The sequence below is a fragment of the Natrix helvetica genome (assembly GCF_964273705.1).
Source record: "Natrix helvetica genome assembly, chromosome: 8".
NCBI classification, from domain to species: Eukaryota; Metazoa; Chordata; class Lepidosauria; order Squamata; family Natricidae; genus Natrix; species Natrix helvetica.
The window spans coordinates 24,146,813-24,173,727 of NC_138559.1; the positions used below are offsets into that span (position 1 = coordinate 24,146,813).

The 26,915-nt window shown below is 45.9% G+C and overlaps 2 protein-coding genes across 3 annotated transcripts in view; both read right to left on the bottom strand.

Annotated features, from left to right (window-relative positions):
* The window catches only part of GRAMD1B (GRAM domain containing 1B), a 441,187-nt gene that overhangs the window by 278,774 nt on the left and 135,498 nt on the right, over nt 1-26,915 (bottom strand). The gene's annotated exons all lie outside the window — the stretch shown is intronic.
* JHY (junctional cadherin complex regulator) lies at nt 467-26,817 on the bottom strand. Of its 2 annotated transcripts, none has more exons than XM_081960583.1 (8): nt 26,702-26,817; nt 24,607-25,063; nt 20,074-20,584; nt 9,089-9,762; nt 8,178-8,478; nt 5,912-5,992; nt 2,650-2,775; nt 467-878 (listed from the first exon to the last, which is right to left on the bottom strand). In XM_081960583.1, exons 2-8 carry the CDS (start codon nt 24,927-24,929, stop codon nt 675-677), a joined length of 2,220 nt encoding a protein of 739 aa, XP_081816709.1. In that variant the 5' UTR covers nt 24,930-25,063; nt 26,702-26,817; the 3' UTR covers nt 467-674. The 2 variants fall into 2 exon arrangements, with proteins under 2 accessions (XP_081816709.1, XP_081816710.1); XM_081960584.1 differs by having other exon boundaries at nt 24,607-25,178; nt 26,702-26,778.

Genomic DNA, 26,915 nt, shown 5'->3' on the forward strand with positions numbered 1-26,915 from the left:
GCCTGCCACGCCCCTGAACTGGTTCTACTGGCGGCGCTGTGGCTGCTGCCATCTTGTTTTTTGCTTCTGTGCATGCGCAGAGCAATTTTTATTGCACTGCACATGCACGCATAGTGTGTATCATGCAAGTGGCTATGAGCAAACTAGCAGTAGGCAGTTGCTTGCCTCACTGACGTCTGACTCTGAAGGCAGCTGATAACTGGCATACGGCCCTGGCCCCATCTCTGCTTCCGACACAGAGCCCTTGTCAGAGCCTTCCCCAGACTCCTGGACTGGCCCAGGTTCCTCCCGAACCTCCTCACTGCCCGAATGTGCTGCCAGCTCCACTGGCTGCTGGCGGGCCACAACACTAGGTTCTTCCTGCCTTTAAACCATCAAAAGGTTTTGTTTTTTTTTTTAAAAAAAAGGTTGCCCTAGAATGGAGGGAAGGAAAGAGAAAGATCACTTCTAGATCATCGTACACCCAACGTTTTTAATGATCAACAATAAACTCCCAACAAAAATAAGTAAGGCTGAATGCAACTCATGGAGAAAACATCCCAGATCTTGCAGAAGTTCATGAAACTCATCACGGTACGCTCGTCCTTTTCGGACCACGGGTGAACGCGGCGGGAAGAAAACAGGTGAGCAGGAAGAGCGCGGCAGGCCCACGGAGATCGACGGCGACGGCCTCCTCAGACGATATGGAGCGTTTTGAAGGCTGCGACCACCTGCTTCTCCTTCTCGTGCCTGTTTTGCAGGGACTCCAGAGAGGAAATTGGAGGAAGGTTCTCTCCGTTTAAAGTCCGCGCCAGGTTTTTCTCCTCTTTGGACTCTTGCTCTGACGATCTCGAGACAAAAAGTCGAGGCTTGGGGATTGTCTTGGCGTATTCAAGGGCCTGGAAAGAAGCAAGGAAAGAAGGCCACAACGACTGGCCGTGAAAAACCTCGAAGCCCAGATTAGACAGAAGGCCATTTGCAAGGAAGATGCAGTGAGGTTCCTTCACATCAGCACCAGGGGTGGGATTCAAAAATTTTAGCAACCAGTTCTCTGCCTCGTTGCTGGCTGCAGCCAGGTTCAGTTCTAAGTTGACACTTCCCCAATCTACACAACCACCCTCAAAAATTTTCTTTTCATCAAACTGAAATTCTAGAAGTGGGGAATCACTCATTTCCCCCATGTTTGGCTTAACATCCTCCCAGAGGTGGTATTCAGAAGGTTTTGCCCGGTTCTGGCAAAGCAGTAGCAGAAATTTTGAGTACTTCGGAGAATGGGCAAATACCACCTCTGGCTGGCCACGCCCCCATCTATTCGCTGCCTCCCAAGTCCCAGCTTTATTGGCTGGGTGTTCTTTTGTTGCCCTGCACAGGAGAACGGAACTAGAAAGCAGGTTAGTGGGGTGGGGAGGGAATGGAGATTTTGCAATATCCTTCCCCCAGGAGTGGGGAGGGAATGGGGATTTTGCAGTATCCTTCCCCTGCCATGCCTACCAAGCCACGCCCACAGAACTGGTAGTAAAAATTCTTTGAATCCCACCACTGGAATAGAACCATGGCAGAAAAAAAGAAGCAGAAGGGAAAATTTTAAGAAGACATAAAACCAGCAAGTAACTAGATGCATTCCATAGTCCTAGCAAGGGAAAGTTTATCACTTCTCTCCCATCTCAAGAGAAGAGATGCCAACCTCCTCTCATACATTTGGCAGGACTTGTTCTTTGTGAATTCGTACCCAACTGGCAATCTTCTGAGGTGATATGATCATGTTTGAGGGTACACACACATGTATATGCCCCTTCTGTCATAAACAGAAATCTGGCAAGATTTTTGCAATCTTGCCCGCTTAGGATTTCAACCAAGTAGGTTAAACGATCAAAGAACGGTTGCAGGAACTGGGTTTGTCTAGTTTGATGAAAAAAAGGACTAGGGGAGACATGATAGCAGTCTTCCAATATCTCAGGGGTTGCCACAAAGAAGAGGGAGTCAAGCTATTCTCCAAAGCACCTGAAGGTAGAACAAGAAGCAATGGGGGGAAACTAATCAAGGAGAGAAGCAACCTAGAACTGAGGAGAAATTTCCTGACAGTGAGAACAATTAATCAGTGGAACAACTTGTCTCCAGAAGTTGTGAATGCTCCAACACTAGAAGTTTTTAAGAAGATGTTGGATAACCAACCATTTGTCTGAAGTGGTGTAGGGTTTCCTGCCTAAGCAAGGGGTTGGACTAGAAGGGACCTTGGAGGTCTCTGTTATTCTATTCTATTCTACATTCCAATATTTATTCTATTCTATTCTATTCTATTCTATTCTATTCTATTCTATTCTATTCTATTCTATTCTATTCTATTACTCTACTCTACTCTACCCTACTCTATTCTCATAAGGGAGGAACTATGTTTGAATCACTGATAATGAAAGCAATCCAAATTCCAGACGATTCATGTTAAGACAGAGAACCAGGAGAATTCTGATTATCCAAGAAAAAGTTCAGTCTTGATCCTTGAAGACCACTATTTCTCAACCTGGGACAACTTGAAGAAGGATGGAGTTCAACTCCCAGGATGCTGTTGGGGGATTCTGGGAGCTGGAAGTCCACACATCTTTGTGGTTCAGAAACACTGTTCCAGGCAGTCTTCTACTGGCCACTGATTATTATTTTTTGACTAGTTCCTACCTTCTGCCTCGACACGACCGATTTGTTCTCCGTTTTCGACTGAGGTTTCCGTGTACTTGACATATTCTTCAGATTCTGTTCATTTACTTGCTTGGCGTATACTTTTTGGTGCTTTACCTTTTCTGACTGTCAAAAGGACAAAGAGGAGGAGTTCAAGGGCAGGCTGGAGATGATCGCATAATGCATTTTATTTATTGATTTAAATTGCTCCATTTGCACGGCCGCCTAGCTGAAACCGGTTGAAAAGTTCAAGTATGATCTTTAGAAGGAAGAGTGGAAGAGGGAGGGGTGGACTCGAAACTCTTGCTTGCAAGGTAAAGCGTTTCAGCCAGGTATGATTTTGTGAGTTAATCTCTCCTGAACTTCTTACAGGAAAGGTAGCATGTGAATAGGATGATTCCTTAATTAGGCTGTTGTTTATTGTTACCTTGCTTGACTGAGTTGGTAGGTCTTTGGTTGGGGATTGTCTAAAAAGATCAAAACATCGCCTCACCAGCAATCAACACTCAAATCATCATCATCATCATCATCATCATCATCATCATCATCATCATCATCATCATCATCATCTTTTAATGACCCCATAATCCCTTGTGGGGTGGAGTCTTTGCAACTGAATGGAACTGAGTGTTTACTGGCCAGATGCCATTCCTGTTGCCGATGCGGAGTTATATTCAGCAGATATATTCTCATAGGTGCCCAGAGAGAGAAATAGCTGCCTCTACCTAGGATCGAACTCACAGCCTCCTGACTGTGAGACAAGAGCTCCACCTCTGGGCCACCACACTGGGTTATGTAATGTCTGTAAGAAAAGTAACCAAGCCCAGAGATCACTAAGGACCCCACAGTTCAATCTTGAGCTACAAATATTCTCTTCTATTGGTAGGTTGAAGATTGTGCATTGTTTCCCCTCCTTGCTGTGCAGCAGGATTGGGTGCTACAAAATCACCACCACAACTTGCTAAAAACAATTGAGTTGTTCTGATCTAGGGTTCCCGACACAGGTAAAAAGCACACGCTTAGTCCCAAGAACCCTCTTTTTATTTCAACGGCTGTGAATTATGTTCATTCACAGCCCTTAATGAGTCAAAAATAGTTTGTGACGATTCCGACAGAAGTCTGCCAGAGTCTTTCAGGGTAAGGCTGATAAGCACTCACCTTTCTCTCCCTTGAAACGCTGCCGAAGACCTAATTGGCAATTAGCTTGCAAGGCCACACGGAGCAAAGAGTCAAAACGGAGCTTCAGAATTTGAACCAACCAGAACGAACAAAGTTGCTTCCTGCAAAGACTCATGTCTTCTTTGCTCCTCCTTGATGTCCTTTGGGAGGGGCCAATCACCTCCAGCCTTGCTCCTGAGTGCTCCCTTTTGTCTTAGCTGTTCTTGCCTTCTGGCAACTCTGCGCATGCGCACACTGGGAACAGGCTCCCCCTGTTCCTCTGCCTCGCTGATATCCAACTCTGGAGGCTCCGGAGGCAGCCCATAACTCCCAGATGGCTCTGGCCCCCTCTCTGCCTCCGACGCAGAGCCCTCATCCGAGCCTTCCCTTGGCTCCAGGACTGGCCCATGTTCCTCCCGAACCTCCTCACTGTCGGACTCTATGGCCAACTCCACAGGCCGCCAGCAGACTATAACACGAGTGTAAATTGAGTGAATGTACACTACTGACCCCTGTTGTACTAGTAACATGGAAAATACCTACCCTTTTCCTTTGAAAATAAGACCTCCCCGGATAACAAGCCCAATCTGGCTTTTGAGTGCATGAGCTAAAATAAGCCCTCCCTGAAAATATTGCAACACAGCAGCAGCCATGAGGTGATCACGCTCGGCGCCTCCTGCACCTCAAAAATAATAAGACCTCCCCGAAAATAAGGCCAAGCGCTTATTTCGGGGGTCAAAAGAAATAATGTTTCAATAATGGAGAAGGAGAAGCATCAGACATCAGATTAATTTTTCCTTCGGGCCAAAGGAGAAGCATCAGGCATCAGATTAATTTTCTGATGTTTCCTAACCTGGGCATTATGTGCGTTCTGCTCTTCACAACTAGATTTTCTCGGTTGGGTTGGTTTCCATTCTTTTTTATATTTTAAAATCCTTTCGTGATAAAGCCAGGACCGTCTAAATTCCCCAGAATGGCTCAACTGCATTAAAGCAACACACCCTTGGACACACTAGAAGAGAAGGGATTTGTATGCATCCTGATCTGCAATTGGAATTCTCTGCAGGAGTACACAGACTAATGGAAATGTCCAAAAAAAACCAACCCTACACTTTGGAAACCTGATCTACTCTGAACGCAGCCAGAGGTTTTCTGGACATTGATTTATCTATTTAGGTCATGAAGGACAGAACTGAAGGGAGCTTAGCCTGCAGAAGTTGTAGGAGCTTCTTCATCCTTGGAAGCTTTCAAGAAGACACTGGACTGCCATCTGTCAGAAATAGTGTAGGGTCTCCTGCTTGGGTAGGGGGCTGGACTACCTACAAGGTTGCTTCCAACTCTGTTAATCTGAATCTGAGATAGCGAGGAAAGGAAGGAGGTCCAATCCGGTTAAGATCTGACTTTTTATCTTTTCTCCCCTCAATTTCTGAGCTTAGGTGGGCCTAGTGCTGTCATGGCGAACCGATGGCACATGTGCCATCGCCAGCTGGTCTTCTGGTTTCCAGCAGCCTAGCCAGCTGGTCTTCACAGGTGCCAGAGCCCCAGAAAACAGCCTGAAAACGGCCCGAAAAGGCCATTTTGGGGGGCTTTTTTGGGCTGTTTTCAGCCCGTTTTTCAGGCCCGAAAATGAGTCAAAAATGACCCCAAAATACATCCTGAAAATAGCCTGAAAACCGGCCAAAAAACCCAGGTGTGCATGCTCCAGCCAGCTGGTATTCGGGTTTCTGATGCCCAGCCGGTGCGCAAGCTTGTCTTCGCATTTCCCGGCATATCAGGGCACGCGCATACACATACATTCTGGTTTGGGCACTTGGTGCCGAAAAGGTTCGCCATCACTGGCCTAGTTCCATGATGGCGAACCTATGGCACGCGTGTCAGAAGTGGCACACAGGGCCCTCTCTGCTGGCATCCGTGCTGTCGCCCCAGGTCAGATCTCAGTGACGTTTCTTCCGTGAGCTTTTGTTTCCCTGCAAACGACGAAACGGAAGCTGGCGGAAGAAAAAGATCTGACCTTCCTGATTTCAATTTGGTAACTCAGCCCAAACCCTCCGCTGGCAAAAACGCCACTCAAGAAGAAGATATCCGTAAACGCCGTTCCTCTTACTTTTTCTTTGATGGTTTCATAGTCAGGGCCAAGTCCTCCAAGCCTCACATCCATCTTCGTGTAACCTTTTGCCCTAGAGCCCTGAACAAAGAGGCAACGTGAAGTTTTGAAAGAAATAATGGAGGCCGAGAAAGAATCAACCACAGAAAGAGCACATAAAGCAGAGTGAGAATCAGGGAGAAGGACATCACACAAAGGATGTTTATACCGTATTTTTTGGAGTATAAGACGCACCTCCCCCCCTTTTAAAAGTGGGTGGAAATTATAGGTGCATCTTATAGACAAAATATGGGCGTTTTTGGCCTCCCAAATCCTCCGCGCATCCTGTTTTTGCCCTCCCTGACACCCAGAAGCGCTTTGCAGTGCTCCACACGTCCCGTTTTTGCCCAAAACGGCCCCATTTTTGGAGTCCCAAGCCCTCCGCGCGATGCATTTTCGCCCTCCCGGGCCCCCAGAACCACTCTGCAGGCCAAAAACGGGTGCATTTTTGGCGAAAACGGGCCATGCAAAGCACTGCAGAGTGCTTCTGGGGGCCTGGGAGGGCAAAAATGCAACGAGCCAAAACTATTTTGTTCTTGTTGTCCTCCTGTAAATTAAGGTGTGTTTTATAGTCCGAAAAATACGGTCTGTCTGATACCACACAGGAAGAACCAAGGTCAAGGATCAGCTTAGACATAATGGGTAACTGTAGGTTTTCTACCCGAACTGGAACCTCACGGCCCTTGTCCTCTCTCCTCCTGAGCTTGAAAAAGAAGCTATGAAGAATTTGCTTTGTTTTTAAAGTAATCAAAAGTTCTCTGCGACTGAGAGAAACGGATTCCTTTCTACACTAACTAGAATTCTACAATTTGATCTTGGCTTCTTCTTCCCTCATAAACACACCACATGTTTCAACACACCACAGGTTGAACCGCTTATCATGGGGAAATGTAGCTTCTTTTAAAGCCAAGAGGAACTGTCAATCTCCTTCTGACGTCAGCTTTCCCAGGTAGAACATACAGATGTGGTGATTTTGGCTGCCAAACTACAATTACATACTATCTGTCTATCATCCATTATCAATCTACTTTCATCATCATCTATGTTCTCTCTCTCTCCTAATCTCTCTCTATCTCTAATTAATCTATCTATCTCTCTGTCTGTCCATCCATCCATTTATCTAATCTATCATCTATCATCCATGAATCATCCATCCATCATCTATTATCAATCTTCATCATTATCTATCTCTATCTATGTACTTTCTCTCTCTCTCTCTCATCTATTTATCTATATACCTATCCATGTGTCTGTCTGTCTGTGTCTGTCTGTCTGTCTATCCATCCATCCATCCATCCATCCATCCATCCATCCATCTATCTATCATCTGTCTATCTCTATCTATCCATCCATCTAATCTATCTCTATCATTATCATCCATGCATCATCCATCCATCCATCATCTATTATCAATCTTCATCATTATCTATCTCTATCTAGGTACTCTCTCTCTCATCTATGTATCTATACATGTGTGTCTGTGTGTCTGTCTATCTGTCTATCTATCTATCATCTATCTATCTATCTATCTATCTATCTATCTATCTATCTATCTATCTATCATCTATCTATCTATCTATCTATCTATCTATCTATCATCTATCTATCTATCTATCATCTATCTATCATCTATCTATCTATCTATCTATCTATCTATCATCTATCTATCTATCATCTATCTATCTATCTATCATCATCATCTATCTATCTATCTATCATCTATCTATCTATCTATCATCTATCTATCTATCTATCTATCATCTATCTATCTATCTATCTATCTATCTATCTATCTATCTATCTATCTATCTATCTATCTATCATCTCTCTATCTATCTACCTACCTGTCTGTCTGTCTATCTATATCTCTATCATCCATGCCAAATCCATCCATCCATCCATCCACCATCTATTATCAATCATTATCTATCTGTCTATGCGCTCTCTCTCCCTCCCTCCCTCCCTCCCTCCCTCCCTCTCTCTCTCTCTCTCTCTCATCTAGGTATCTATGTAACTATCCATGTCTCTGTCTGTCTATCCATCCATCCATCCATCCATCCATCCATCCATCCTCTGTATTTATTTTTATTTATCTATTTTGCTTTATGGTCACTGTACGCATATACACAGTATACCCATACAACGAAATTCATGTAACACCCCGAGACCTGGCCCAACACATGTGACCCTCCCTTCCCTCCGCCGTGGGTTACTCGTCTTAGCTCACCTTCCGGTTCTCTTTTTTCCCTTTCCTTTCTTTTTGCTTTTCCATCTGAAGCAAGTAGCCCTCGGAATTGCTGCGGCTGAGAACGGGCTGGGCCTCTTCGCCGCTCTCCAGGTGGAGCTGCGAGTCGCTCTCCCCTCTCTGGATTATGGGGGGAAACATGCTGGGCCACGGATTCCTAGCAAGATGGTCATTTGCCAGCCAAGAGAATTCTCGATGGTGCCGTTCGACCGCCTGGATGAGCTGCGCCGTCGGAGAGAGGCTTCTCTTCACCGGGTGAGGACGAGCAAGTGGCTGCGAGGACCTCAAGGAACAAGGGCAAGTAAAGAGGGGCGCCAGGGGGGAAAAAGAGACACGGGAAGCAATGAAAAGGCACCAACCTTTGTGAGCTCAACACACAGTGTGTCCCCCCCCCCCTGGTCAATGTGCACCTTTTTTAGAACCCTGCAACCCAAATAATCCAACGGCACCATTCTGACCCAAACCAATAAAATATATCCAATAAAGCTATTCCTTGAGGAATTCATGAGCCTTGGAGTTTTGCTTAGTTATGGGTCTATTACTTGGAACCCTGACCAGTGGTGGGCTCCAGATTCTGTCACAACCGCTATGCTGCGACAGGGCCGGGAGGCTACGCAGGCGCCGTACTCTGAACGTGCGTACGCAAATGGCCCGGTTAGCTCAAATCGTGGTAAGGAATGAGGGCGAGAGGGCGGGCCCTCCAAAGCACCGTTCCGGTACGGTGGCTGCTGCTCCCAGCTGCCACCGGTACACCCGTACTGGGGCGTACCGTCTGAACCCCACCGCTGACACTGAAAATTGGTCTAACGGGTGGATCAATAAAACAAGGAGGTGTCAACAGACCATCCCATTGAGTACTTCTTAAAACAGTATGCATAAAACATCATCTTTACCCTGAGTAATCAAAAGCATAGTTGTTAGGGATCTCTTCTGTATGAATGTGCCAAGCTTTGCAAGGTGCAACGGCTCCGTTTACCGGCTGTTTCCGGCCGCCGTTGTGGGCATACGAAAGACACTTCTCCCCTAAAGGATTCCAGCATTGGCCATGACAGGGGAAAGGCAGAGGCTCCGAAACAGTACACCTGTAGGAGGATGGGTGATGGAGTCCAGAGGCGTTTTCAAGGCCGGCTTGGCACTTCTCACCCGCGCATGGCGAAGGAAACCCTGGAAAGTGGTGGTATGAGCTCCGCTGAAGAGGCTTCGCAGCAAGGGTAAAATTCACGGACCGTTTCTTGGCATGGTGCTGAAGAAGGTTTGGACCTTGGGCAGAGAACGGGCTGCTTCCACCGGAGGGATCGGCAACGGAAAAGCAGGCAGGTGGATAAAACTCACAATGCAGAGCGCCTCTGCTGTCCTGCTCCACCCTGGATGTTTCTATGTAAGCACTGGAACCTGGACCAGCATTCTCAAGTTCTAGCAGATTGTTACCACCGCTTGTCCGGCTTCTTAGTTCCACTTGGGTTCCTAAGGGATGTTGGGTCGATCCCTTGCTCGAGGGGGTTACGTCTAGCCATGCAGCTCGGCTGGAGTCCACACCATCCATTGGACACCTCGCAGATGGGTGAGCCTAAAAGGAGTAAATCGTAGGGGAAACGTTGAGATTCAGTTCTACGTTGGCTGGGTAAGAAGGAGGTTGGGCAGCTTGGCGGCCTGACAAGTGGGGAAGAGGGGAACCAGGGTTGCACGAGCGGTGGGTTGGCGCCAGAGGTGGTATTTAGCCGGTTCTGACTGGTTCTGGTGAAACGCTAGAGGAAATTTTGAGTAGTTCAGATAACTGGCAAATACCACCACTGGCTGGCCCTGCCCCCAATCTATTCACTGCCTCCCAGCCTCCATGTCCCAGCTGATGGTCGGTCTATTGCTGCCTCCCATCCTCCCAGCTGATTACTGAGTCTTCTTTTATTGCCCTGCACAGGAGAATAGAGCTGGAAAGCAGGTTAGTGGGGTGGGGAGGGAATGGGGATTTTGCAGTAACCCTCCCCAGGAGTGGGGAGGGAATGGGGATTTTGCAGTATACTTCCCCTGCCATGCCCACCAAGCCACGCCCACCAAGCCACGCCACGCCCACCAAGCTGCACCCAGAGTTAATCCATTTACTTAATCAGTACTCTCATTCCAAAAATTGTTGTCTTACAATGCAGCATTGTGCCCAATTGAAGTTTATAAACAGACAAGAAGTTCCCTCCCCGGGGTTCTGAGTTTATTGTGCCAAATATGAATATTTATACACCGTTAACCATTAAATGGGAAGATTTGTTTTTGGCCAAAAGGATAATTTTCTTCTCTGTAAAAAGTACAGGCATCCATTTTTGGTTCTTGAATAAATATGCCAAAGGGTAGTAAACTATATTTGGATTTCTTCCCCAAGTTCTAAGGAAACCCACTGCAGTATTTATTCAGTTCTTATCTGCCTTTCTCTGAGCTAACTGCTGTCTGGCAAAAGCAGAATAACAGAGTTGGAAGAGACCCTGAAGATCTTCTAGTCCCACCCCCTGCTCAAGAAAGGAAATCCTTTTTGCCCCTTTTCCTGAAAGGAAGAGAGAGAAAAAAAAGAAAGGAAACCCTATAACATTTCAGACAAATGGTTGTTCAAGGAAGTTCCATTCATCCTAGGTGACATGGTAGGTTTCCTCACATTCTGAGAAGACAGGCTGGGCTGGGGAATATGATTTGTTTGGCCCCCAATCTTTAGTAACACATTTCTGAATGTTGAGAAAAGGTTTACTTATTTTGAAATGTTTATATCATGCTAACTAGACACTAATAGCATGAGTTTGGGAAGAAAACTGCTGTGCTACAATGCCCAAAACTCTTAGCTTCAAATGCAATGACAAGAAAGTTTTTGGATTTTATTTTATTCTTCAAACTACCAGAACCTGGTATTTATTTATCCTAATCCATACATTTGTCCTCAAAAATAATCCCGGACCAAATGTAATTTCTAATATTGGATTTTCCCCCTTACCAGAAGGAGCCCCCTTGTGGAGTACTGTGAAGCAGTTACCATGGCAACTCCACTGCTCTGTACAGTAGAAACCATTTTACGGCAGTACGGTAGAAGCCATTTTAAGGAGCAACAGGCTGTATCTTAACAGAACACACACCCCAAGGGTTTTTTTGGGTGTCTTACTCCCACGTTATTTGTTTCCAGAGAGTAAGTCATCTGTGTACCATGTTTGGTTGAAATTGACTGGGTTAGAGAGAAAAAATTGGGTGCTCCAAAAGACATTTGAATTTCAGGGGGACAGAAATATAAAATAACAGAGTAAAAAAATGCCCGTAATCATTCTGTGTTTTACTGCAATTTAAATGCTCTACTTCTGGTGCATTTGTGGGTGTTTATATAGGTGTGAAAGTGGTCTTTTTGCAAAATAGTTGACATCATATAAAGATAAAGGTTCCCCTTCCACATATGTGCTAGTCATTCCTGACTCTAGGGGGGGTACTCATCGCTGTTTCAAAGCTGAAGAGCCAGCACTGTCCAAAGACATCTCCGTGGTCATGTGGCTGGCATGATTCAACACCAAAGGCGCACGGAACGCTGTTACCTTCCCACCAAAGGTGGTCCCTATTTTTCTACTTGCATTTTCACGTGCTTTCAAAGTGCTAGATTGGCAGAAGCTGGGACAAGTCACGGGAGCTCACTCCGTTATGTGGCGCTAGGGATTCAAACCGCCAAACTGCCGACCTCTCTGATCGACAAGCTCGGCGGCTTAACCACTGAGCCACCGTGTCCCTCTTGACATCATATACTTTGCTTAATTAGGAGGACTCGGGTTTTAGGGGATTTTGATACTAACCCTCAGAACATCCCTCCGGCACTAATAGGATTTTGTTCTCGAGGTGATTAAAGAAATGCTTGCTTGCTTTAGTTCTTCAAGCTAAGAAGATTGGTCTGCGAAGGAGAACATTCCTCGCGGAAGAGCTTGTTTTGAACCAGAAATAAAATCAGCTGTTTTGAAACACCTAAAACAGTGGAGACTCTCTAAACCTGGGGTCACCAACATTTTGGACCTCAGGGACCATTAAATTCATAATTTTAAATCCCGTGGACCACTAATATGAATTAGTGACGGGATGGGGTCCTTCAGGCACTTAGCCTGGCCGTCCGTTAGCAGAGAGAAGCGCCCGGGGTCAACACTAGGTTTGCTGTCCATTGTAGCTAGGCATCTCGATGATGGCCAAGAATGAATGTTTGTCTTGTAGCCAGCCCGGGTTCTAGATTGGCCCCCTGCGAACTCTGTCTTTCAAGTTTCATGCACCGTTCACTGAAGCGCCTGGACTCCCAGAGAGGGAGGGAGGGAGGAAGGGGAGGATTGGAGCTACTAAACAGGCAGCCAAGCTAAGTGCCTGAAGGACCCCATCCCGCCAGCAAGCAGGAGTAATTGCTTTGCAGGGGTCATAGTTTGAGGATCCCTGATTTAGTGCAATATAAAAAATGTAAAAAAATTCTGCGGACATCCAAGATTTTTTCGCGGACCAGTTGGTGACCGCTGCTCTAAACCATTCCCCCCCCCATCCTTTGGGGCACTAGAGACAGGTTCTGAGGAGAGGGGTTTTTTTTCACGGAGGGTGGAAGTTTTGTATGCTGCCTGCATCGCCAGACGGGGCTTAGCTTGTTTGTGGGGCCCGGTACTGGTCCATGGACCAGAGTTGGGGCTGCAGGCTCCTACTGCACTCCTTAACATGCCAAAATGTACCCTGCAAAATCAAGGTTTGTTCCTACTTATTTTTGGAGTGAAAACCTCAACCCACCACCCAAAGTTTGGTGTAGACCTTGAACCAACCAAAGGCAACAGTTGTTTTCTGTGGAAAGCAAACCAGCTGTTGAAATTTGAGGTACCGTATTTTTCGGAGTATAAGACGCTCCAAAATATAAGACACACCTAGCTTTTGGGGAGGAAAATAAGTATAAAAAATCTGCCTCTGCCTCCCAGCAATTTGCCTCCTTGCAGAAAACAGCGAACAGCCTGTTTCAGCTTCAGCACAGCCTGATTAGCACAAGCAGCTGATTGTCGGTTGGATCAGCCTCGCGACAATCAGCTGTTTCGGGCTGCAGGGCTTGCCATTGCCTATTGCCGCCTCCACGTGCCCCATTTTTGGCCTCCACATCCCATTTTCAGCCTTCGCACCCCCCATTTTCGGCGTCCACACGCCTCATTTTCCGCCCATTTCAGGCAGTGGGGATCGGAACGGGCAGAAAATGAGGCATGCAGAGGCCGAACACGGGGCGCACAGAAATAAAAAATGGGATGCAGAGGCAGAAAATGGGGCACGTGGAGGCGGCAATAGGCAATGGCAATCCCTGCAGCCTGAAACAGCTGATGGTCGGGAGGCCGATCCAACCGACAATCAGCTGCTTGTGCTAATCAGTCTATGCTAAAGCTGAAACTGAAAAAGACTGTTTGCTGCAAGGAGGCAAAATCCTGGGAGGCAGAGGCCAAATGGTGAATGCCGGTGGGTGGCTGGGGCTACATTCAGTATGTACATTCAGTAGGCACACCCAAATTTTCACCCTCTTTTTTTTGGGGGGGGGGAGTGCATCTTATTCCAAAAAATACTTGTATTTTAACTTGTGTCTTAAGAGCATATATGGAAGGTAGGCCAGGGTGTTTACTTGGGTCTTGATTATGGTAGCATCTTCTAGCCCCCTCTTCAACTTTGACCTCTTGTCTAGTTATAATTGGGGTCTCATATTTGGGCCTCTCATGGTATGCTATATTTTCTGAAGAGCAACATTTGCGAGATTACCGACTCGTCTTCAATTACAGACATCAGAAGTGGAAAAAACTTTTGCTTCATGAAGAAGAAAAGGAAAGAAAAAAAAGAAAGCAAATTAGATTTTATTCGGACTGAAACAAATTAAGGGCAGGCTTGGTTAAGTGGGCCATCTCTTTAAGCCAGAGGACCGTTCACTGCCTGCCTTCCTCTCGGCATAATGCTTCAGAACAACAGTTGGGGGGAGGGGGGGGATTCAGCCTCAGAAGGTCTTCCCTTAATTGCAACTTCTGGCATTAATAGAACCGTACTGGGACTTCACGAGAAAAAAGAGGACAGAGAAAGCATGTAGAACATGGTTCCTACATTCCTTCTGATCCCTTGCCGTAGGTCAGGGGTGTCAAACCCAAGGCCTGGGGGCCAGATCTGGCCCGGGGGGGGGCTTAGATCTGGCGTGTGGGGCCCCCTTGGAAACAGCGAAGGTGTCAGGCCTACAACCATCTTTTCTTTTGGATCTTTGGCCTGCCACACTTTCTATGCATTTTCTATGGTGGGAAAATGGGTAGGGAGATTGTACGGAGTTAGATGCTATGTAGCCATAACAAAATTCTTTCAAGAAAGCCAAGGTCATCCTTTGTCTTTGATGGGTAAAACTGCCGGCATGGCAGTGGGAGACTGGACCATGTGATGGGCTTGTAGGTGTGGGGGGCAAGTTTATTTGATTTGATTTAGTTTGATTTATCTTGAATCAAGATTTATCTTGATTTATCTTCAAGATCTTGAACTGGGTGGGGGAAACCAGGAAGCTTTCAGATGGCTCTCTTAATAAATTGGAACTTTCAGCAATACTTTGCCTTGGGCTCTGATTTACTTTTGGATGCTATTTGGAACCCTGACAAAAGGACCAGACTGTAGTGCTTCTGCCAGGAAAAATGAAGCTTGGGAGGGCCGCGTGCTCGGCTTTTGCTGGCAGGAGGCCGTCCCAGCTGAAAACGGACCTTAGGAGCCTGTTTTTGCTGGCAGAGAACTTGTGCCACCACTAGTGCCCCCAACAGGAGTGATGTCGAGCTGGCCATGCCCAACCTCCACCCTGGCCCCTCCACTCTGGCCCCCTGAGGTCAAACACAACTCTGACTCGAATTTGACATGCCTGCTTTAGATGTATAGAAGAAATCCTTCATCCTAGTCTTCCACTCCAGCTGCTGGTCTGCTGGATCAATCTCTAACTGAAGATTCACAGATTAACAGAGTTGGAAGGGACCTTGTAGGTCATCTAGTCCAACCCCCTGCCCAAGCAGGAGATCCTACACCATTTCTGACAGATGGCAGTCCAGTCTCTTCTTGAAAGCTTCCAGGGATGAAGCTCACATCACTTCCGAAGGCAACATCTGTCCCATGGGTTGATTGTCCTCACAGTCAGAAAATTTCTCTTTATTTCTAGGTTGAATCTCTCCTTGATCAGATTCCATCCATTATTTCTTTTCTGGCCTTCAGGTGCTTTGGGAAATAGCTTGACCCCTTTCTCTCTGGGGCAGCCCCTCACATATTGCAACGCTGCTATCATGTCTCCCCTGGTCCTTCTCTTCACTAGACTAGCCATGCCCAGTTCCTGCAATCGGCCCTTGGAAAGCACCATCAAAGCTGAAAGAGACGTTGCGTTCCGGGTTTTTCTTTCTTTATTTCGAAGTTAAAGCTTCATCAACTTCCAGTTAAGGCCTCAGGTGCTACTCCTCACGAGGTGAGATGGGGATCTCCCGGGGGTAGGACACAAAGCCATCCACACTCCGTTTAATCTTTGCCCACAGTGGCCTCCTCCATTTCATCCGGCCTTCACCCCAGGCCTTCTTTGTTAACCACACCGGACGCCGGTGTGGAGAATATGCACTCAGAGTAACTGCTTAATGGTACTTATTAAAGTCGCGTACAGAGCAGAATGTTGCAGTGAAAGGTTTAACCCCGGGGAATTCTCGATTGCAGGTGGCAAGACGATAACTTGTTAGCCGGATCCTTTTATACTAGTGATTAATGTTTGTGTGTCGTGACTCTTATTCCGGACTCCTGAGTTTCTAGCAGCCGTTGGGAGTTAGGCCATTATTGCCCTGCTTGCATAGATCAAGCGGTGGGTAAAATAACATTTTAAGGAGAAACTTCCTAAGGGTGAGGACAATTAACCCATGCAACAGCTTGCTTTCAGGAATCGTGGGAGCTCTATCACTGGAGATTTTTAACAAGTGTGCAGCCCAAAAAGCCAATGCAATCCTAAATTAAGTAACTCAGAAAGGTCGGCAATTCAACGGTTCGAATCCCTAGTGCTGCGTAACGGAGTGAGCTCCCGTGACTTGTCCCAGCTTCTGCCAACCTAGCACTTCGAAAGCACGTAAAAAGGCAAGTAGAAAAATAGGGACCACCTTTGGTAGGAAGGGAACAGTGCTCCGTGCGCCTTCGCCATTGAGTCATGCCGGCCACATGACCACGGAGACGTCTTTGGATAGCACTCTTTCCAAATAACAAACCAAGCAAAATTCAACCGTGCAACTTTTAGCAACTGTAACGGTTCTAGAAACAATCCTCCTGCTGAGTTGCATTGAACCAAATATTAATTAACGACCGAGACAATCGGTTGCAACACAGAGGAAAGCAAAAAAACACGAAGAAGGTCTGAACTTTTCCACGAGTGGCTTACCGTTAGGGGAGAGAGAGAGAGAGAAAAAAAAATGTTTGGGCTTGTGCGCAGCTCCGCCGCCGTCTGCCCGGCAGAGGTAGAGCATACTTCTGCATTAGCTCTTTGAAAAGGAAGACAGGAGCTACAACTTCGACCTGCAATTTTGTTTCCCCCCCCCACTCCCCGCGAACTGTTCTATTAATGCCAATCAAATTGAGAAAATGATCAAATGAAATTGCATTTTGAGCATCGTAAGCTGCGTAATGTCTTCTTCTATTAAATTGAGGCCCGTAATTGCTTCGCTGCTGGGGAAGGGGGAAGGAAAAAAAAGAGAAGACAACAAAGGCTTGCAATCATGAGATGTCATTATCCCCGGACCAGCAAACCGGCTTTTGCAAGGAAAACTTCAAAGGCTTCTGGGTTCTTGAATTGCATTTGGCTGCTATTGTGGGAGCCCGGGCAATCTTGATGAGGTGTTTACACAGAGGTAAGGCGCAGTGGCACAGAGAGCCTGAGTGCTTTGGTCTAGAGCCATTAAAAAATTGTACATTATGTTTCTGGCTTTGAAGTAAAGGGGGATAGAGGAGGGTTGTGTGTGTTTTTTTTTTAAGAAGGGAAGCAACTGGCTCAGAGCGCAGCTGAGTGAGAGAGAGGCCAGCTCCTTTCTCTCAAAAGGAACTCATCATCCTCGGATGCTCAGAGAATCAGGCAATCCTTCGCGCAAAGAGAAACCGATGCTTGAGAAAATGCGCCGGGAATTAAGGGGACATTCAACTATCCAACCAGGTTTAGGCTATCTACAGCGCAGGTGTGCACCCATTTAAGGACGGGGCCGCAGCCGTCATAATGGAGAGCGTTAATAGAAGGCTCTTTCCCGCAAAGGCTGAGAGAGGCTTTAGCCGAACGCTGCTTTGTGCAGCCGAGGGTTGTGTTTTTTTTTTTTTTTAGGGCATCTGGCTTGAGGCGGAAGCCGGCAACGCGGCGATCGCGGGCGCCGAGATGTTCAGCAAGCTCTCCCTTCGATGCGCCTCCAGTCCTAATCCCGCCTGGCTTTATTTCTGCCTCCGATTTTTCTCCCCCCCCCAATAAATCCACGGAAATCGGGGAAGGCTACACAAGACACCGTCTTCTCTCAGAATTCCGGATTTCCCCCAAATGACACATAGAAGTTCCTAAACCGTCTTGGAAATTAAAAATAGAGAGTGACTCCGGTCCCCGTTTTGGGTGGAAGGATCATTTCTAGCCAAGGACAAGGAACTAAAATGTAAGAACATATAAAATATAAGAAAATATAAAATACAAGAAAGGAGGTGGGTGGTAGGGAAAGGGCAACTTCACTCACTGACTTATTTATTTATAAATTGTTTCTGTCTTTATTAAATTTTTGTGCCACCCATCTCCCCTATAAAGTGCCTCTGGACAGCAATAACATATTATATTTTTATCCTGCCTTCCGGACGACTTCTTCCTCCCTCCCTCCCTCCCTCCCTCCCTCCCTTCCTTCCTTCCTTCCTTCCTTCCTTCCTCCCACCCTCCCAATCTTCCTCCCTTTCCCCTAATCATTTTAACCATTCAGCAATCAATTTCTTTTTTTTCTCTCCTTCCTTCCTTTCCCTCCCTCCCTTCTTTCCTTCCTCCCTCCCTCTCCCTTTCCCTTTTCCTCTGTTTGAATTTGTGACTATCTATTTTGTTACTAAGAGAGGCCTCTCAAAGGCAGCCTTTACGTGAGGGTACCTACCACACACTCTCCACATAAACAAGACTTTTGGAATTTTAAGTTGGGAGGAAGAAATGGTCAGCTTCCCACAAGCCATACCTTCCAGCCTGCTCATGTTGTGGCCAGCCAGTAGAGCTGGTAGGAGATTCGGACAGTGAGGAGGTTGGGGAGGAACATGGGCCAGTCCTGGAGTCTGGGGAAGGCTCTGAGGAGGGCTCTGCGTCAGAGGCAGAGAGGAGGCCAGGGCCGTATGCCAGTTATCAGCTGCATTAAGAGTCAGACACCAGTGAGGCAGTCGAACAGCTGGAGCCTGTTCCCAGTGTGCCTATGTGCAGAGTTGCCAGACGAAGGGAACAACTAAAGAACAGGGGTCGACTTCGGAGTAAGGCCACAGGTGGACGATGAACGCCCCCTCCCAGAGGAAGTAAAAGAGGAGAAAAAGGGGAGTGGTGTTTGCAGGAGACAATTAGTTCATTCCTGTATTCTTGCCAAATATTGCGGCGTCTGAAAGATATCGGCCTGGCCACTCTCCCAGCCTGATAAAGGTCAGTAATTGTGAATTATCTTGAAAGACTGTGGGAGAGGAAAGACTTTGCTGGAGAGGAATTCACTGTCAATTAAATAAAAGGGGTTTATCCGGATAAGGACTCAGCTTTGTGCTGCTGGGGAAGCCTAGGTCAGAAGAGTTCAGTGCTTACTGTGATTTTATTTTTACTAGCAATAAAGAGGGGGGGGGGGGGGAAACACCCATAGCTATTTAACAACACAACAGCCCTGGCTTCATCTCGGCCTCCTTACCTAAGACGGAAGATTAAATACAGTGAAGCAGACTGGCTCACCTCTTTTACCTGGAAAATGTGTCTGAATATTGGAGTGTCGTCTGTAAACATTCACAAACGGATCGCCTACAAAAGACACCCATTCACCACAAAGCAAACCGATAAAACCTTTCTTTCCCAGCTCTGCCTTCCAAGATCCTCCCCCACCCCCACCCCCTCTCTGGGACCTAAATTTGATTTTAGACTTTGAAGATGTGTTAGGCAAAATCTAAAAGGTTCCTGTGCCATAGCCACCTCCTGTTCTGACCGAGACTTCCCAAGAGCATGAAGCAAACTCCTTGTCCCGACAAAAAACCCTTTTATCAATTGACTGTGAATTCCTCTCATTCACATCCAGCAAAGTCTTTCGAGGGAGGATTTACAGTCACAGACCTTCTCTGGCTTGGAGAGCTGCCAGGCTGATATCTGCAAAACTTGGCAAGGAGTCTTGGAGAGTCACGAACCAATTAAGCAAACTAATTGTCTTCTGCAAACTCCACTCCCCTTTCACTCCCCTTTTATTTCCTCTGGGAGGGGCCATTCATCATCCATCTGTGGCTTTACTTCCAAGTCGACCCCTGTTCCTTAGCTGTTCTCTTCGTCTGGCAACTCTGCGCATGTGCACACTGGGAACAGGCTCCAGCTGTTCTTCTGCCTCACTGATGTCTGACTCTGAAGGCAGCTGATAACTGGCATATGGCCCTGGCCGCCTCTCTGCCTCTGACACAGAGCCCTCATCAGAGCCTTACCCAGACTCCAGGACTGGCCCATGTCCTCCCCAATGTCCGAACCTCCTACCAGCTCTGCTGGCCGCTGGCAGGCCACAACACCTCCCCCTTTTTCATTTCCCAGCCTACGGGGCCCAGAAACATTCTTGTCAATAAAAGGAAGCTAATGTTCTGCTTTGCAGGATGCCAGCTCCCCATTCCATTTTCTAATGAAAAGAATCTTGCTAACAATTACCTTCACTTCAGAGCCTTCTTCTCTCTGCTTTTTGCCATGGAGCCGAAGGTAGGACTTGTTCTGCTGGGTTGCTAACCCCAGCGTGTTTATGTTTTTCTCGATGAAGTCTTTTTCAGGTCTCAGGTTCGGTTCTTTGAACCGGACCCTGCAGCCAGAGCTGGCCAAACTGTCGTTGCTGTCATAGCGATGGATGACCCCTGCTTTACTTCCTTTCTTATCCAGCCTGGAAGGTCTGCCTCTGCCATCTCCAGGTTCATCCCCAGAAGGGCTCCAGAGTTCTCCCGCAATTACTGACGAGATATTTCGAGGGCTTTCCTGTAACGGGAAGTTTTGGGAGGGGATCCCGCTCTGGGAAGGACAGCAGGACAGATCAAGGGACGTCAACCTGAAGTTTTCCAGTTCGTCCCGATGGGAACCTTCTCGCTCGAGAAAGTGTCTTCCTTCTGGGCTGTCTTTCCAGTTTGGATTGTAGCGCAGCTCGGAATACGCATCCACGATGTTTTCCCGAGTGCTAAAAACAAAGCAAAAGGTGAAGAAAAGGTATTTAAAAGTTGGTCAAGAGGGTCACCGTTTATAAATTTTATCTCCTTAGGTGTCCCAGAATAATTCATTCTGGAAGCCACCCAGAGTCAGCTTGTGGCGAGCTGGACATCAACCAAATTTGAATAGAGTAGAGTAGAGTAGAGTAGAGTAGAGTAGAGTAGAGTAGAGTAGAGTAGAATATAGAACATAGAATATAGAGTAGACTAGAATATAGAGTAGAGTAAAGTAGAATATAGAGTAGAGTAGAATAGAATAGCAATAGCACTTAGACTTACATACTGCTCCACAGTGCTTTACAGCCCTCTCTAAGTGGTTTACAGAGTCAGCATTTTGAATACAATGATCTGGGTCCTCATTTTACCCACTTCGGAAGGATGGAAGGCTGAGTCAACCTTGAGCCTGATGGGATTTGAACTGCCAAATTGCAGGCAGCCGGCAGGCAGCAGAAGTAGCCTGGAGTACTGCGCTGTAACCACTGCACCACACAATAGAATGGAGTGGAGTGGAATGGAATAGAATAGAATAGAATGTAGAATGGAACGGGATAGGATAGGATAGATATTGGAATGTGGAATAGAATAGGATAGAATAGAATGGAGTGGAATGGAATAGAATAGGACCTTGGAGGCCTTCTAGTCCAACCCTCTTCTCAAGTAGGAGAACTTATGCCGTTTCAGATATGTGACTTTCTAGCCTCTTCTTAAAAACCTCCAGTGATGAAGCACCTCCAACCTCTGGAGCCAAGCCATTCCCCGGATTAATTGTTCCAATGTCCGGAAGTTTTTCCTTAGCTCTAAGTTGCTTTTCTCTCTGATTAATATCCATCCATTGCTTCTCGTCCTGTCTTCTGCTGCTTTGGAGAGTAATTAGACCCCCATTTCCTTTGTGGCAAATAAATATGACAAGCTCCTGAATTTTGATCATGTGTCCACGGGGATGCCGTGATGGTCATGAATACGAGGACCAGTCACAGGTTTTACTCAGATGGTCACTAAACAAATGATTGTAAGTCAAGGACTACCTGTACAATTCTGCACTTCCTCCTCCTTTAGAACTATCGCAGCATCCCCATGGGTGTGTCACCAAAAGCCATTAGGTAAGGTAGTCTTTGATTTACAACACTTCATTTAGTGACCGTCCAAAGTTACAACAGTGCTGAAAAACGGGAATATCACCGTTTTTCAGAGTTATGACTTTATGATAAAAATAGTTGAGAGAAAGAGAGATGATGGATGGATAGATAGATGATAGATAGAGGATAGATAAACATGATAGGTAGATAGAAGAGAGATACATAGAGAGATGATATAGATATATAGATGATAGCTAAGATAGATAATAGAGATAGATAGATAGATAGATAGATAGATAGATAGATAGATAGATAGATAGATAGATGGATAAATGGATGGATGGATGGATGGATGGATGGATGGATAGATGAGAGAGAGAAATGATGGATAGATAGATGATAAAAATAGATGATATAGATAGATAAAAAGATAGATGATAGATAGATAGATAGATAGATAGATAGATAGATAGATAGATAGATAGATAGATAGATGGATGATAGATGGATGGATGGATGGATGGATGGATGGATGGATGGATGAGAGAGAGAAATGATGGATAGATAGATAGATGATAAAAATAAATGCTATAGATAGATAAAAAGATAGATGATAGATAGATGATAGAAATACATGATAGGTAGATAGATAGAAGATAGATACATAGAGAGAGAGATGATGGATGGATTGATAGATATAGATGATAGCTAAGATAGATAATAGATATACAGAGATAGGTAGGTAGGTAGGTAGGTAGGTAGGTAGGTAGATAGATAGATAGATAGATAGATAGATAGATAGATAGATAGATAGATAGATAGATAGATGATAGATAGATAGATACATTAGTTCGCCTTAATGGACTCCATCTGAATTAGCAGTGTGCTAATTTGGAAATGCATCAAATTAAATTTCCCCTGAATGGCAAGTCCAGGATCCTTCCTGCCTTCTCTCCCCAATGCAGGCCTGGCTCTTCACCCAATTAGCATCCTTTCCTGCTTGCGATAAAAACCATTCAGAACGCTTCCCACTCTGCCCGTCGGAGAGGTCTATGGGAAGCGTGCCGTTCCTAATGAGTCCCCTTTTCTCTCTTTGCGATGTTTGTCTCCAAGCAGGGCATTAAATGGGTACATGTTTATCATTTTTCAATTCGGGGCTTAATTTAATCCTTTGAAACCCCGCCATTATTTGGCATTTATGTGGCATTAATGCTCCAATGAGCATAACAAATCCAATTTTCCGTCTGCACAGAAGGGGAAAGTTAATGCGGCTCTTGGAGCAAGTGAGGAATGTTTTAATTTTGCACTTAGGCAGTTATTGAATAAAAAGAGACAACCGGTGCACTGATGCTTCCCCTCCGCCTTCCCCTCAAATCCTTCAAAATAATAATGTTTTCCAGAGTGATATAGTCTAAGATCTCTTGAACATGGCAGCACTCCGTTCATTATTTGAAATCAATGAAATTTATAGCCATTAACTCGCCACTTATTCAGCTAACTGCTTCTAAAATGATTATATCTGCATTTTTCCCCCCCCTTTCAACTCGGGGATGAAGCAAACGCTCGCTTCATGAAATTGGCAAATGATGAAAAACAGAGAAGAGCATCGATACAAAAGCAGGATTAAAACATAAGGCGGATATACAGATCAGTGAATTAAAACACAACTCAGTAAAACCATGTGCCTGGTATTACAAAGGTTGAAAAGTAGCGAAATGGACAACCAATTAAATATGAGCCAATGCAATCCTAAATTGCATTAATAAGAGGGACACAATCAAGATCAAGGGAGGTACTAATACCACTTTATAAAGCCTTGGTAAGACCACACCCAGAGTACTGCATCCAGTTTTGGTCACCACACTATAAAAAAGATGTTGAGACTCTGGAAAGAGTACAGAGAAGAGTATAATAAAAACTCCGCTCAAGCAGGAGACCCTACAACAGGGGTGTCCAAACTTGGGAACTTTAAGACTTGTGGACTTCAACTCCCAGAATTCTGGCTGGGGAATTCTGGGAGTTGAAGTCCACAAGTCTTAAAGTTCCCAAGTTTGGACACCCCTGCCCTACAACATTTCTGACAGAGGGCAGCCCAGTCTCTTCTTGAAAGCTTCCAGGGATGAAGCTCCCACAACCTCCGAAGGCAACTTCTGTTCCATGGGTTGATTGTTCTCACTGTCAGGAAATCCCTCCTCATTTCCAGGTTGAATCTCTCCTTGATGCATTTCCATCCATTCTTCCTCATCTGGCCTTCAGGTGCTTTGGAAAATAGCTTGACCCCCCTCCTCTCTGGGGCAGCCCCTCTAATATTGGAATACGTCTATCATGTCACCTCTGGTCCTTCTCTTCACTAGATTAGCCACGTCCAATTTCTGCCACTGTTCATTGTATGTTTTAGCCTCCAGTCCCCTCATCATCTTGGTTGATCTTCTCTGCACTTTTTCTGGAGTCTCAACATCTTCTTTATAGTGTGATCACCAAAACTGGATGCAGGATTCTAGATGTGGTCTTACCAAGGCTTTATAGATTGGCATTAGTACCTCCAATGATCTTGATTGTATCTCTCTGTTAATGCAATTTAGGATTGCATTGGCTTTTTTGGCGGCTGCTGCACACTTTTTGCCCCTATTTAATTGGTTGTCCACTAAGACTCCAAGATCCCTGTAAAGCTGTATATAAGTTCTATTGCGAAGTGCTGAAGAAGTATGAAGGAAGGAAGTGGTTCAGTGATTAGAGTGCAGTACTGCAAGCACACTCTGCCCTCTACCAGGAGTTCGATCCTGACCGGCTCAAGGTTGACTCATCCTTCCGAGGTGGGGAAAATGAGGACCCAGATTGTTGGGGGCAATAGGCTTAGAGGGGGCTGTAAAGCACTGTGAAGCAGTCTATACGTCTAAGTGCTATTGCTCTTATTTTACCTTTCATTTTCCGGATTTCCTCTTTCATCCTGGTCCTCACTCAGCCTCGGTGTTTCTTCTCCACTGGATTCTTCCTCGCTCAGGTGAGTGTCTTCCAGACTGTCCTCCTCCATGCTTTCCTCTGCCTCTTCTCCGTAGGCCCAACTGGCCCGTTCTTGAGTTTGGCAGATCCGTTTCTGCAATTCGCACTGGTACTGGGCTTCTTCAGCAAGACTGTCCGAATCTGATTCATTCCGAGCCAATCCTTCGGAGGCAATTTGCAAGAAGGAGTAACGGCGGTGTGCTTCGGTCAGACCTTTTGGCGAGGGGCTACTAATGTTCATCTTGCAAAAAAAAAAAAAAAAACCCAAAAGGTCAAACTTCAAGGATGTCCAGCCCAGTTTTCTGCCAAAGCAATCGTATTTGAAGAATAATTTCCAACGAGTTTAATCCTCGGGATGTTTTCAGCGTATGCCTCCTGATAATAAATATGATCAAAATATTAAGAGACGTGAAAAGTTCAAAGTTCTTCTAAATGCCAAAACTCTGGCTTTTGAAGGGTGGTGGACTTTAAAATGTATTCTGCATTTCTTCTGAAAGTGTAAAAAAATAAATATTGATGGAAACAGATCCTGGAGAAATCTAATAGGGTCAGGAAGTTCAGATGAGGCAGCTATATAAAACTCACTGAATGAATGAATGAATGAATGAATCCATCCATCCATCCATCCCTAAATAATAATTATGGGTGAATGTTTAATCAATCAAATAATATTTAAATAACTGACATGGATCAATAAAATGAAATAATAATTAAACAAATGTTATGTTTCAATACCTAATTAATTCATCAAATAATAAATAAACACCTGTTTTGGGGTCAATTCCTAATCAATAATCAAATAATAGTGAAATAACTTACTGATAAATAACAAATCAATCAATCTTTCAATCAAATAGTAATCTGTATCTTTATCTAAGTAAATCAGTTGTGTGAATTAATAAGGGACGCGGTAGCTCAGTGGCTAAGACCCTGAGCTTGTCAATCAGAAGGGTCGGAGGTTCGGCAGTTCGAATCCCTAGTGCCGCGTAACGGAGTGAGCTCCTGTTACCTATCCCAGCTTCTGCCAACCTAGCAGTTCGAAAGCACGTAAAAAATGCAAGTAGAAAAATAGGGACCATCTTTGGTGGGAAGGGAACAGCATTCTGTGCCCCTTCGGCATTGAGTCATGCTGGCCGCATGACCACATGGATGTCTTTGGACAGCACTGGCATCGCCCCCTAGAGTTGGGAACGACTAGCACATATGTGCAATCCATGACACCAAATACAAACAACCTAAGTAGTATAAAGCTGAATCCCAATGCAAGTAATTAGGAAAAGAAAAAGACAAAGACAAAGAAAAAACTAGTCATACGTTTCAGAGTGTGCGTGGAGTGATTGTGGTTGTGTTTAAGAGTCTGACAGCCCAAGGATAGAAACTTATTTTTAAACCTATTGGTTCGGCTGGCTATGCTTTGGAACACAGTATTATTTACAACTATAAAACACAGAATTACACTAGTTTTGGGATCTGGAGTTTTTAACTCTTTGTATCTGCAACCCTTCCGGGATGGCATCTTTTCCCCAACCTTGGGATGCAAGAGCAGAAGTCCAGCATGCATCTGGATGGAGGGGGGGGGGGGAGGAAATAAATCAGAATAAAAACGCATTTTTCAGCCTTTGCAAGAAATACCTCTCTCTCTCTCTCTCTCTCTCTCTCTCTCTCTCTCTGGGTCAACCCCCCCCCCCCCAATGCAAATATCCACCCCATAAACGTTGCAAGGAAAAGTGCAGGATTCTCTTCACCTGGGAATCCCATCCAAAGGCATTCCCTTTTTTTGGGGGGTGGGGGTGGAAGTGCACAGCAGAGAGAATCTTGGCTCCTGCAGGTAGAAATTCAACAGGGGAAGCCCAGTGCACCTATATAGCCCTGTGGAGCCACGCCATTCCTCTGGGCGGGGGAAGAAGCAGCTTGCAGCCCTCCTTCCCAGCCCCTCCACCAACCCCCCAGACCAAGCCCCCCCCTGCCCATCTCGGGGGTCGCCCCCCCCCCCCATTGAGACCTGCTCAGTACCTTCCACCAGCCTCAGCGCTGCGGGGTATTCACAGACCGCGTCTCCGCAGCCCCCGCTAAGCCACCAGCGTGGCTCTTTAGACCTCCTAGCAACGGTATCCAGATGCACAAGCCGCGCCGCCCCTGGCTCGGCGCGAACCAACTGGTAAGCTAAGAGAGGGGGAGCATGGGGGGAGTTAAGCAGCGTTCTGGAGTTTCCGCCTTGGGCTCCGGC